This window comes from Mixophyes fleayi, chromosome 10, assembly GCF_038048845.1.
Source record: "Mixophyes fleayi isolate aMixFle1 chromosome 10, aMixFle1.hap1, whole genome shotgun sequence".
NCBI lineage: Eukaryota > Metazoa > Chordata > Amphibia > Anura > Limnodynastidae > Mixophyes > Mixophyes fleayi.
In genome coordinates, this window is record NC_134411.1 from 27542559 (window position 1) to 27554813 (window position 12255).

A 12255-nucleotide genomic window follows, 5' to 3' on the forward strand; every position below is an offset into this window, starting at 1 on the left:
GAAGAGGGCAACCTGCCGGATCGAGGCCACTTCATTAGTAAAGTGGGTGGGGTCGGGCTTAGGGACGGAATTCTCACGTCAACATGGCCCCGTCGTTGTTGTAATTGGCCCAAATGGTGACATTTGCTTAGAGGCGGGACCAAAATTATGAGATTTGTCAAGCCCCGCCCCCACAAGCCCACCTCCCCCTTGAAAAGAGAGAGAGATAGCAGCACCATGTGGGTGCAATTACTTTATTATTTACTAATTAATTTGTGTAATCTCTGTGTTCTCCTTTATAATAAAATATTTTAATAATTTTACACTATAGAAGCACCCCCTTATTCCATTGATTTTAAAAATTCTAACAGGAGGTGTGTATTTTTTTTCTCTTTATATGTTAAAAATAAAAAAAGTCACAAACAGGTTTAAATTTGAGCCCAAGTTTTATGGGGAATTATTTTTATATAAAGGGTCTGTAATAATAACAGTTATGAAGTGTGCCAAGTAAAATCCCTTTGTGTTTAAATTCCAATCCGTATCAATTGTCTCTGGTTTATATCTTGATCTGTGCTCTCCCTATTTTTATTTGAGATGTTTTGTGCCCAGGTTAATTTGTAATATGCCAGACAAAGGGACTTAAAACCTCGAAACCTTTCCATGATTTCCACTAAGGGCCATTCCAGACATAAATTCTAAATTGCTTATTCATTATTACTTATATTAGTTTTACCTGGAGCCGTACTCCACTCTCATATACTGTACGGCTAACGTGATGCCTCTATTTGAACTGATTGTTTCCTCAATACACTGATTTATCTAGAACCTTGTAATTATTCCCTACAGAAGACTGAAATGTAAGAGACCTGCATCCCGGTGTGGACTATCCCTGCTTTTCTAACCACACTAGCATGTGACACCCAGCTTTCTCGTGGCAGTGCTCAATACTGCTCTATACTAGAAAGTGTGTAAGAACTAGAGATGCTCAGGCTCGGTTCCTTCGAGAACCAAACACACCCGAACTTAGGGGATCCGAGTACCGTACTGTCGTGCGCCCTCGGAATTCAAAACCAGGCAAAACGTCATTGTGACGTCGTCGGATCTCGGATCTCGCAAGTTTTGAATTCCTTCTTAAGATCCAACATAGCGAGGGGTGGGAGGGAGGGCGGACCCCCATTTTTCTTTTCTGCCACTGCTGTGTGCCAATGTGTCCTAGATGTGCTAGGAACTGCCGTGTGTTTGTGTCATTGCTCTGTCGCTTACCATCAAGCCAGGTCGCTGCAGTATTTGTCCGAAAGTGTATGAAAATAATATTGTGACCTGTGAGGTGGTCAAAATTGACTTCAAATGACTTGAAATTAGTGTTATTGAGCTTAATACTAATGTAGCTACAAAAAAAGAGCAAAATTAAGTGATTTTAGCATATTTTAGGATTTTTTCTAAAAAATCCAAAACCAAAAAACACACGAAAGTGGTTTTGCCAAAACCAAAACACAAAGCTAATCCAGATCCAAAACCAAAACCAATTCACGGGGGTCAGTGAGCATCTCTAGTAAGAAGACTAGCAAATGTGTATTAGCTGAGAACAAATATTTCATATTGACTATAAAACACACTTACCTGCTCAAGTGGTATAATTGGATCATTATCACCAAAAATGAACAATGTGGGGTTTAGCAAACCATACTTGTCACATTCTTCACGGACTATACCTGATAAAAATTAATAATACATTTAAATAAAAATGTGTTAGAATTAGTTTTATATATGAGTCTCATAGTTAATTACCAGATTTTATTTCTCTTCAGCATTTCTAGAGCAACCACCTGTGTGTGGGTAATAGATTTCTATTCCCCTTTGTGTGATCATTGTTTTTGTTTCTACTGAAGAAGTGATGAATTGCGCAGGGCAGTGTGATTGTCTGTCATAGGACAACACATAGAATGTTCTACGTCAGATATGCCCAAGTATTTACATAAAGGTGGCTACATATCTATCATTAGCAGCAGCTATGCACCACTAATCACACAGCACAGAGAACTCACATCAGTCCCTGCCCTATTGGAGCTTACAGTGTAAATTCCCTAACACACACACACAGACCGAAAGAGACTAGGGTCAATTTAATAGCAGCCAATTAACCTACTAGTGTGTTTTTGGAGTGCAGGAGGAAACCCACGCAAATGCAGGGAGAACATTCAAACTCCACACAGATAAGGCCATGTTCGGGAATCAAACTCATGGCCCCAGTGCTGTGAGGCAGAATTGCTAACCACTAAGCCACTGTACTGTAGACAAGTGCCTGGGGATCGACTAATATTATAAAATGATATATCATTTAAGTTTATGGAAGCTGTCAGCAGTAATGAGAGCTGCAAAATTGCCATGGAGAGCTGCATGGATGTTATGATTCCTAGCGAATTCAGGAAGTGACAACAGAAGTATTGAAATGAAACCATGTATCTTTATTTAGGCAAAATATGCTAACAAGGATTCAGTTCGTGGAATATGCAGATTTTCAGGTAGCAGAATAAACATGTATACTCCAATACACAAGTATGAATAGGTGTGATGAATGGAAAGAATAGTCCACAGAGCAACAGGTTCCAATCAATGACCAATACAGTTTAAATGCAGGAACAAGTATATGGAGTTACCCAATTGTCAGGATGCACGAGTCTCCAGACTAAGGAGGCAGGGAACAGGATTCAAGATTGCCAGAGGCAGGAGGCAGTCCAGGGAAATAGACAGATTAGCTGAGTCCAGTGACCAGGCAGAGGTCAGGACAACAAGAGTTCAAGCAGAATCCAGTAGGCAGGCAGAGGTCAGGGTCACAAGCAAACAAGCATAATCCAGAAATCAGGCAGAGGTCAGGGCAACAGGCAAACAAGCAGGGTACGGTAATCAGGCAGAGGGTCAAAACGGAAGATCAAGCAGCAGTAAAGCAGAACTGGAACAGGGATAAACAAGAGCGAAGCAGCAGCCAGGTATTAACGATGAACTGCACAGAGCACAGATTGAGGCAGGTATATGAAGCAGTGAGACAGGTGTAGTACTAATCAGGAAAGGAGATTTACTCCTGCAGGCAAGGAGTAAAGTTCAAGGGCAGAACAGCAGCACCTCTGGTGGAATTGAGGTACTGCTACCACATACAATGTATAGGCAGAGTCGTAACAATGGACAGCCCTTTTAAATGTTAAAGAAGTGTTGCTAGTGGATGGGATGGGGCATAGGGAACCAAAGGTTGTATGTCTTAAGGCTGCAATCTGACACTGGGAACAGGATGTAGCCATTCCTTATACAAATCATTCAACATAAACATTTTGTAATAATATGGTGAATACCAGTCAAGGGGTGGGATATATTAGGCAGCAAGTGAACAGTCAGTTCTTGAGTTGGAAGCAGGAAAAATGGGCAAGTGTAAAGATCTGAGCAACTTTGACAAGGGCCAAATTGTGATGCCTAGATTACTCTCCCATATCAAGGAGAAGAGGAACTGATCTATTTTGCAAAACAAAGAAAAGGGTCTAAGAATTGGTGATTGTTGCAAAACATATAGAAACTTTGGCAGTATAATCATTTTAATAAGACTGATCCTTCCCGACACTGAAAGAGGCAGTCTCTGCAGGTAACTTTATATTTCAAAAACACAACTTGAGGTTGAATGTTCAGTGGGACATATTCACATATATTTCAGGGAGAGCAAACTATAGGAGGAGTCCGTACAGGGATGTCCAAGTGGAAAAATACTCAATTTATCCCATATATCATCGGAATAAAGGGCCACCTTGTCCTCTCTGTGAGTAGACCTAATGCCCCAGATTGAGGGAATATTAAGAATTAAACAAGCGGGAGGCTCAATGGCCAATGCAAATAATGTAGGGGAACGAGGACACAGACGGATGCCTCTTCCCATTTTAAAGGGACAAGACACATAGCCGGTAAGACTCACTCATGCCATTCAATTGGAATAAAGGAACATGACCAAGCTAACAAATACAGGACCCATCCCAAACCATCTCAGTAGCTCCCATAAATATAACCACTCAACGGAGTCGAACACCTTAGCGGCATCTAAAGAAACAATCACCACTTCTTGGGAGTTCAAACCGGCCACCTGCATGAGAGTATATAAACGTCTTAAATTCAAACAGGTAGGCTGAGCAGATACAAAAATAAATACTGTACCATTGGATTCTGTGTAGAAGAATCAAGTTGAGGGTCCAACTATACAGACAGAATGGTAGACAGTGTGGTAACTTGTGGGCAAAAGGCAAAGGAGTCTAATCGTGAAGGTACAATAGTGCAGCACCAAATAATGCAGGAGATGCAGCCACAGGGCCATATAGTATGTGCACAATAAGTACTGTTATCCAGTAAGTACGAATCCTAATGTAGTGGTATCCACACCAGGAGAGGGTTATCAGGAGGGACATGCAGGGGAGACGGTCAATATGGCAGAGCGCATACAATAGCCAGGTGTCTTCTGAGGTCACAAAGAGCTCAGCGACTCACTTGTCAGCGTGGGGTAGTTGACAGCAGTCAAGGTCCCAGTAACCTGGGGATCAGACGACAAGCTGCCTGTACAATACCAAGATGGTGCAGAGACTGGCCAGCGGTGGGAACAAGCCACCAGGACTCCCGACCACTTCTGGGCACCAGTTATTTCCTTATTTTTAAAACTAGAGATGCAAACACCAATAGATAGATCGAGAGAGAGATAGCAATCGCAATAGTTCCTGGTATTTAAAGGATTGATAACGGATTCCATGATTAGATTGTATATACACAGATCATTTCAGCCATAAGAGTCTTCCATCTTACCATAGAAAGCCACGCCAGCTTTCAGCTCAGGATATTTCAGCATTAGATAATGGGTTACAATTCCACCCCAGCAAAAGCCAATAACTCCAATGTTCTTTGCATTACATTGTTCCTTTAAATATTTCAGCAGAACATCAACTTCTCTGTAAAAGAAATAAATAATGGTGAAGTACACATTGTGTGGTTCATTTATAGTCGAACGTAAGGCAATTTTTTTAAATAAGATATATATTTCCATAAGGCACACACACACACCAAAAATCCACATGCATACATCCGTTTATAGTTGTTTTGTGTAACGTTGTCTTCTGTCTCCTTAGGAATTGGGGTGGCCACAGCTGAATAAAACATATGCTTAGTACAGTGTTCATATAATTGCGACACGAATAGACGTGGGCGAATCATTTTAGGAGGCGCATTTCTTGAGGGTACTGGAGAGCCTGTGCAATGATACACAATTACGATGTTTGTCAGCACCACTATCTAGCAGCTTTTGAATAGTAGCTTGGTGTTGACCCATTCAGCAGATAGTTATTAAATCATTAGTGTTGTGGTTATATTAGATCTATATTAGATCAAGCCTCAGTATTCCCACTACTTACTTGACATTCCTCATTGTGCTACTGCAGGAAAGAAGATTCCCATTTCATTTTTAAAGGCGAAAACAGGTGTTTGTATCTAATTTGTATTTTATACTTGTGTTTGCATTTAATTACATTTTATGTTGAAAATGCGACTTTCGGATTAATTAAAAACGGTCAATACAATATTTTCTCTTGTGTAGATGATACTTTATTACATTATTATATTGTGTACAAAGAGGTTAATGCAACGTTAGCATTTACTACTGACACTGTCAAGCCGCAACTCTACACTGTTGTCGGACGTAACTATACACAATTGTATAACTGACTGTGTGTCTGCAACAAATGTTATGGTTTTTAATCTGGGCGCTTATGATACGTCCAACTAAACATAAGCAGGTTTTTTTTTTTTTCAAGGAGTCTTTTCCATTTGCGTCTACAGAGCATATGCGTCCGATGCTCAATAACCCCCTGTATGTATGTTGGCTTTTCTATTACTTCTGTCTATGCTTTTTATTTTGCGTTTCATTCATTTTTACTTGACATCCCTCATTCTTTTATGAAATAGCATAACGCATGCAAGCTGTGTGTAACAGATGTAATCAAAGAGAATCAAACCTAGAAAACAACATCTTATTGTTTATAGAGACAATGCCCGATATCTTACAATACAAGAAGAAACTGAACAAATGATTACAACAAGCGCTGCTGTTCCTCCCAGGAACCAAACATTATACAAAACAAATTATTATCTGAATGAGGCATTTCTTGAGGTCGGTTTGAGTAGTGTTGCATTCATGGTAACACATTTAAGACACACTTAGTGCTTGTGTTCTAGTGTGTACTCATACTGGCCAACTCTCCTGGAATTGCGGGGAGGTCTCCCTAACTCCCGGTAGAGGATGCCATTCTCCCGCATCCTGCCCACTTCCTAGTGAACCTGCGGCAAAATTAAGAGACTGCAGCATTGTGTTGCAGGGTGCGGGGCTGAAAAGAAGCGACTCATGGTACTGCCTCCCTACCCCTTCAACTCCCCTCCTGAATCTCCTGGAGGGGAGGAAATGGTATGGGCCCAATTCATCAAGGCATACGTCTCTACGTATCGTACGTATAATCATGCTGCGCATGCCCAGAGCTGGCTCATATGGCACAGATTGCAGCAGCGCTCACTGCATCTTCACATGCGATGCACACTTACTACAGTCTAGATTCTGGGCTGGGGAGTGGCGTTTGCCAATAGTCAATGTACAGCAAGCACGTGCCAAACTCGAGCGCAAGCAGCCGTATTAGAATCAACCTTTTAACTGTTTTGTCATTAACTCTTATATTATTAAAAGGTGACATTAATTCAATAGTTTTTTTTCCTGTGCATTCATTTGCGAATGTATATCACACATAGGTATTGGATGTAACCTGAAGTGTCTTGTGTACCAGAGCAGAGAAGACCCTCACCAGCATTCATCAGCGCACATATCTTCAGATTCACTTTTTGCTGAATTCGGGAGTATGCAGAGACAATTTACAAGCGTTTTAAAACACGTTGCGCTCAGCATGCATGTCTTGATGAATGAGGCCCTATGTGTTTACTGACCTACCTAACTTTGAACCCAGCCTTGTTTGACTATTGCAACTTTGCAGGTAACCACTTGCCTTCAACTTGTTATACTTTTTTATAACCTAATATAAAGTGATATTAGCCACAAGTAGAAGCAGTTCTTGCTTCCGAGCAGCATCCACCTCAGCCCACTAGTTCCAGGTCCCTATAAGGGAGACTAAAGAGAAGACCTGGTTTAAGAACAGCTAATTTTCCACTTTAGATTTTAGTTCCAACTATATCATTGTATGGTCTCTCTAGTATTCTAGGGAATAAATCACTTGGGATTTGGTGCAGAAGTTGTGCATTGTAGCAGTAACTCAGACATCCAAGTTCTCCATGAGACCACAGATGTCAATGACTTACGTTATCACCACATTTTTAAGAAAAGTTGAACAGAATTCTGAGGAGGGTGCAGCGCGTAAGAGAAATGAGCCAGTCTTCAGGACACTACTGGTTTACAATTGGTCACCATCGGTGGCCAATGAGAAGCCAACAAACACCTTCGTCAGGTCACTTCAACCCGCCATGGGAAAGTGAGCGCTGCCGACCTAGTCAACAATTCTCTCTGTCAACTCCAGCAGAACTTGTTCTGGATTTGAAGTATCGGGGACTAAGGTTGTGAGAGGTGACAGTAGGCATAGTAACATAATATGACAGCACATAACAAGTAGATACTTTATAAAAGATCACTCTTACTTGTAGGTGTTATTTGCTGGACGAGTTTCAAGCCAGCTAAATAATGTCGCACGATCATTGGTTGGTTTCCATGGTTCCTTACCCACGAAAAAATCAGCAACGACAGCACTATAAAAATACAGAAGAAATGAAAAACATAGTATATATTAGAACATTTTACAACAGTGGCATCGTACATAAGTTCATGTGTGATCTTGTGACAAGTAAGCATGGCATCAACATGGATGGTGTGTTCCCTCTGCCATTTTCAATCTTAATCCTTCTTGGCTACAAGGTTTGTTTGTTTTTTACAAGAAATTTGATGTCACTTTCCAAATTTCACTGTTGGCCAACGTTTGTTAGACCATACTAGCCGTCTCCTTTAGTAGGGAATCATCAGTATTCTGGCAGCTGTAAACACCAATATACAGAGCAAATCATGGTATTTAATGGATTTCATTCTTTGTTGATTTTTTTTTGATTCCTGAACCTAGTTTCTATCTCTGTTGACAACATGACCATAAATCCCACCCCACAAGCTCGCTGCCTAGGTGTATTCCTTGACTCACATCCATCCTTTGTTCCCCACATTGACTCTATATCTAAATCATGTTACATACATCTAAAAAACATTTCCAGAATTAACACATATCTCACACAAGACACTGCAAAAACTTTAATTCAGGCACTCATCATCTCCCGCATTGACTATTGCAATTGCCTCCTTATTGGTCTTCCCCAAGACAGACTCAAACCCCTACAATCTATTTTGTACGCAGCTGCAAGATTGATTTTCCTTGCAAATCGTTATTCCTCTGAATCACTCTGTATGTCTCTACACTGGCTGCCTGTTTTCTACCGAAACTTCCCCATATTGGAGATATTGCATTGTGATGACACCATCATGATATGGATTTCAAAAGGCAATACAGGGGGCAAGACCCATCCCCCGAGGAGTAGAAAAGGGGCGGTAATATTATTCAGTAATATTCGGTTGTCTGTATACGTATATTTCCACAATGCTTGTATGGTAATTTGCTATATTAATTGTCTTTCTTTGTATCTTTATGCAAGTTATAATAAACTTGTCTTGGTGTGAGCCATTATTCCCATATCACACAGATATCGGCTACCTTGCCTCCTATTTCTTTTTTTTTAATAAAAACATTTTTATTGAAGAAGTTCAGACTCATATAATGCAATACTATTTGTTTCATGTATAAATTCAGTTTCAGATACAATCAACATACATGTACATATATATTGTTTCATTTTGTGTGAGCACCGTTGGAGAGATTCATCAATATCAAATGCACATGTTCCCAACGTTGACAGATTATGGGGTCTCAGCATGACTGACTTGATCATTCTATAAAACACTATAAGGATAATAATAATAGTAGCAATGACAATGACCATACCATTATCCCCCAAGAATGGGAGCGGACAAAGCACTCCGATCCCCCCATCTCATAGCCAATTATTGCCAAAGAAAACAAAACATCAAGGTGCGGAGAGACCAGAAGAAGAGGACAGACCTGCTCTATTGTCCTGTATAAGGTTTGGAAGATCTTGAAGGAATACTGTAGTTTCAAACCAAAGTGTATAAAAAAAATTATATATATAGATATATATATATAGATATATATATAGATATATATATAGATATATATATAGATATATATATATATAGATATATATATATATAGATATATATATAGAGAGAGAGAGAGAGAGAGAGAGAGAGAGAGAGAGAGAGAGAGAGAGATACAGCTCCATTTTGGCGATGCTGTACTGTACAGTAGCCGTGGCGCTGTCAAAGAAGCGTCCGCGGCAGTGCTGTATTGTAGTACAACGGCTGCTGTACAGTACAGTGCTGCTGGTAGGGGCAGTGTTTAGCGGCCTTTCGTTCGCGGATGGGAGGGGTTTCTGGAGAACCAGAAATCCCCCCTGCGTGCGCCCCTGCGTCTGGAGAGATGCCTGCAGCCAATCCATCCTCAGGAGAAAGTATATCTTTTCCCTAAACAAATCGAGAGTTGTAGGGGAATTCTAGATCCACATATGGAGGATCGAGGTCCGCGTATCAGGAGGCAGAATGCCCAAAATTGCCCAATCAGGAGTAATTGGGAGGTAATTTACTAATTCTGCAGTCGCAAATCTCCATACTCGGGTCCAGAAGGCCTTAATCACAAAACAAGCCCATAGACAATGATATAAGTCCGCATGAAGTTCACCACATTTGGGGCACCTAAAGTCTGAAAAACCAATGATATTTTGACGATGTGGTGAGAGGTAACCTCTATGGAATATATTGAGGAATGGAAAGAATTTTTTTGAAGAGGCCAATTCCCTCAACAACATCTGTTCTGTTAGTCGAGGGAAGTGGTGTAACCATCCACTCAGGCCCGTATTCATTTTAGTGTGAACTATTATAGTTCTCAAAAAAGCATAATTTGATGAAATTGCACCTCTCCCGGAGGCAGCAGTTAGTAATAAAATATCAAGGTTATCCCAATCAACCAGGGCCATCTTAACAACATTATGGGCCCCCGGGCAAAGCCGTGCACCGGGGCCCCTATATATATATATATATAAAGAGAGAGAGAGAGAGAGAGAGAGAGAGAGAGAGAGATAGATAGATGTACTTGCTCAGTGACCCTTGAAGGTTTTTTTTGCAGGTTTTTTCTTTTGCAGGATTATTTATTCTAATTAAGAGCCCTGCCTATGGGGCCCCCTTGCCCGTGGGGCCCCCGGGCACCTGCCCATCGTGCCCAATGGAAAAGATGGCAATGCAATCAACTGCTGTAAAAAGCAAGATCACCTCTCAGGTACAATGCTGGGCTTGCATAAATGAAAGGCCACATGGACCCAAAAAGGGAAACAAATCCAGCACCCCCACATGACGAAGTGGCTTTCTCTCAGTTTTGTCCAACAATTGTCCAACCGTCCCCAGTCCCTCCCTCTCCCACACAATGAAGGGGCGAGCCGCCATGCCATCTTGGAATGAAGGATTTTTGACAAACAGTAAAGGTATGGATTTATATGGATTAAGGTGAAGTTTATGTCGTAATATATGCCATATCTTTCTAACAGAAAGAACAAGGGGATTTTCAAGAGTGTGGTAAGGTAATTCCTGATCATGCATATCAAGAAAGACTTTTAAATGGATATCAGAAAGAAATTGTTTTTTTACCGCTAAATTAGTATTGCATATTATTTCTCAATAGTGGTCGGGTGAAGCTAAAGATGTATCCTTTACTACCAGCAACAAGTGTTTCCTTGCACAGGATTCCTTCAAGTGCCTATATTTAAAGATTCACACAATAAATTGTTGGCATGGAATTTACACTTGACAATTTAATTTATAGCTTTAGGTGTGTTAATCTGAAAACAACACAACATCAGTACCAAGCCAATACAATTTGCACACGACTTACGTGTATCCTTGAGAAGCAAGTAGGTCAGCAATATATCTTGTGTTTGGGAGTTCCCATCCGTAGATATCTTGTACCACAATTATGGCTTTATCAGTGCTAGTTTCTGGTCTGGAGACATATGCTTGTATGTGTTCAATCTGTACCTCTTTTCCAAGCCCTTTGTAATCAAGCTGGTCTCCTAACTCGCAAGCGCACGGTTGTGCTTCGTTTGCCATTGGGAATCTGAAAGAAAGGAAATTTCTAAACTGAATCTAACATGAAAACATTGTTTTCTCAGACAAAACAGATACAATTTTAGATTCATGCTCACATGCCGTTATAAACAAAACACTTGTATGGTGTACTTTGTGTCCCTCTAGGGACTGACTCAAGTCTCAGTGAATCTCCTGGCAGTGCAAAGCAACATCACTGATTTGGGCATTTTTATGACAGCCTGGTGCAGATGAACCATAGTGATGTCATCTGTTCTCTTCCTTGTTTAGGATGCTGAGAGCTTTCTCCCAAGTCCTACAGAATAGACTGTAAGGTAGAGGAATTCTCTTTGGTTCACTACGGAAGGACAGTGGTAGTCAGGGGCGGATTGGTCATGTAACCTACTGGGACTTTACCAGATAGGCCGTTGGCCTCAGGAGGCCGACTAATGTCTTTTTAGAGGTTATTTTTAAATTATGTGTAGTGCGCCCCTCCCCCCCCCAGGCCTGGTGCAAGCAGGCGGGAAGGGGGGGGGGGGAGTAATGTGGTACTATGTGGCTGGCCCCTCTTCTGTGACCAGACACCCACCTTAATGTGGCCGCGCCCCCTCTATCCTCACACTTCACCTCCCCTTCGAATTCTCCCAGAGGAAAACACTAAAGAGTTGGCGAGTACTATTAAACTAGTTATCGGTTAATTCAAGGTCAGTGTAAAATGTGATTCTGCTGAGCTGACGCCATCTTGTTACCGATCAGTTGTTTTGTCTTTGTACAGCTTAAAGACAGCTTAAATCCAACTAGTTTGTAGAAGTTATTCATTATTAGCTTGTTGTTTGCAAGGAGCTGCGCCCATGACCTTGGATATGGCAGACAGGAGATAAACCACCACCCCCCCCTTGGGAGAATTCCTGTGAGATTGCAGAAAGGTTTGTGTAAAGGAATCAGGCACTAAAATTGGTTAAGACAGT

The 12255-nt window shown here is 41.1% G+C and overlaps 1 protein-coding gene across 3 annotated transcripts in view; it reads right to left on the reverse strand.

Moving 5' to 3' along the window:
* LOC142103899 (carboxymethylenebutenolidase homolog) overlaps positions 1 to 12255 on the reverse strand; it is an 87431-nt gene that overhangs the window by 948 nt on the left and 74228 nt on the right. For all 3 annotated transcript variants that reach the window (XM_075188254.1, XM_075188256.1, XM_075188255.1), the window contains 4 exons: positions 11097 to 11318; positions 7681 to 7788; positions 4804 to 4946; positions 1600 to 1691 (listed from right to left, as the gene is read on the reverse strand). In XM_075188254.1, the coding sequence (XP_075044355.1) occupies positions 1600 to 1691; positions 4804 to 4946; positions 7681 to 7788; positions 11097 to 11318 (565 nt within the window). The remainder of the gene's footprint in view (positions 1 to 1599; positions 1692 to 4803; positions 4947 to 7680; positions 7789 to 11096; positions 11319 to 12255) is intronic.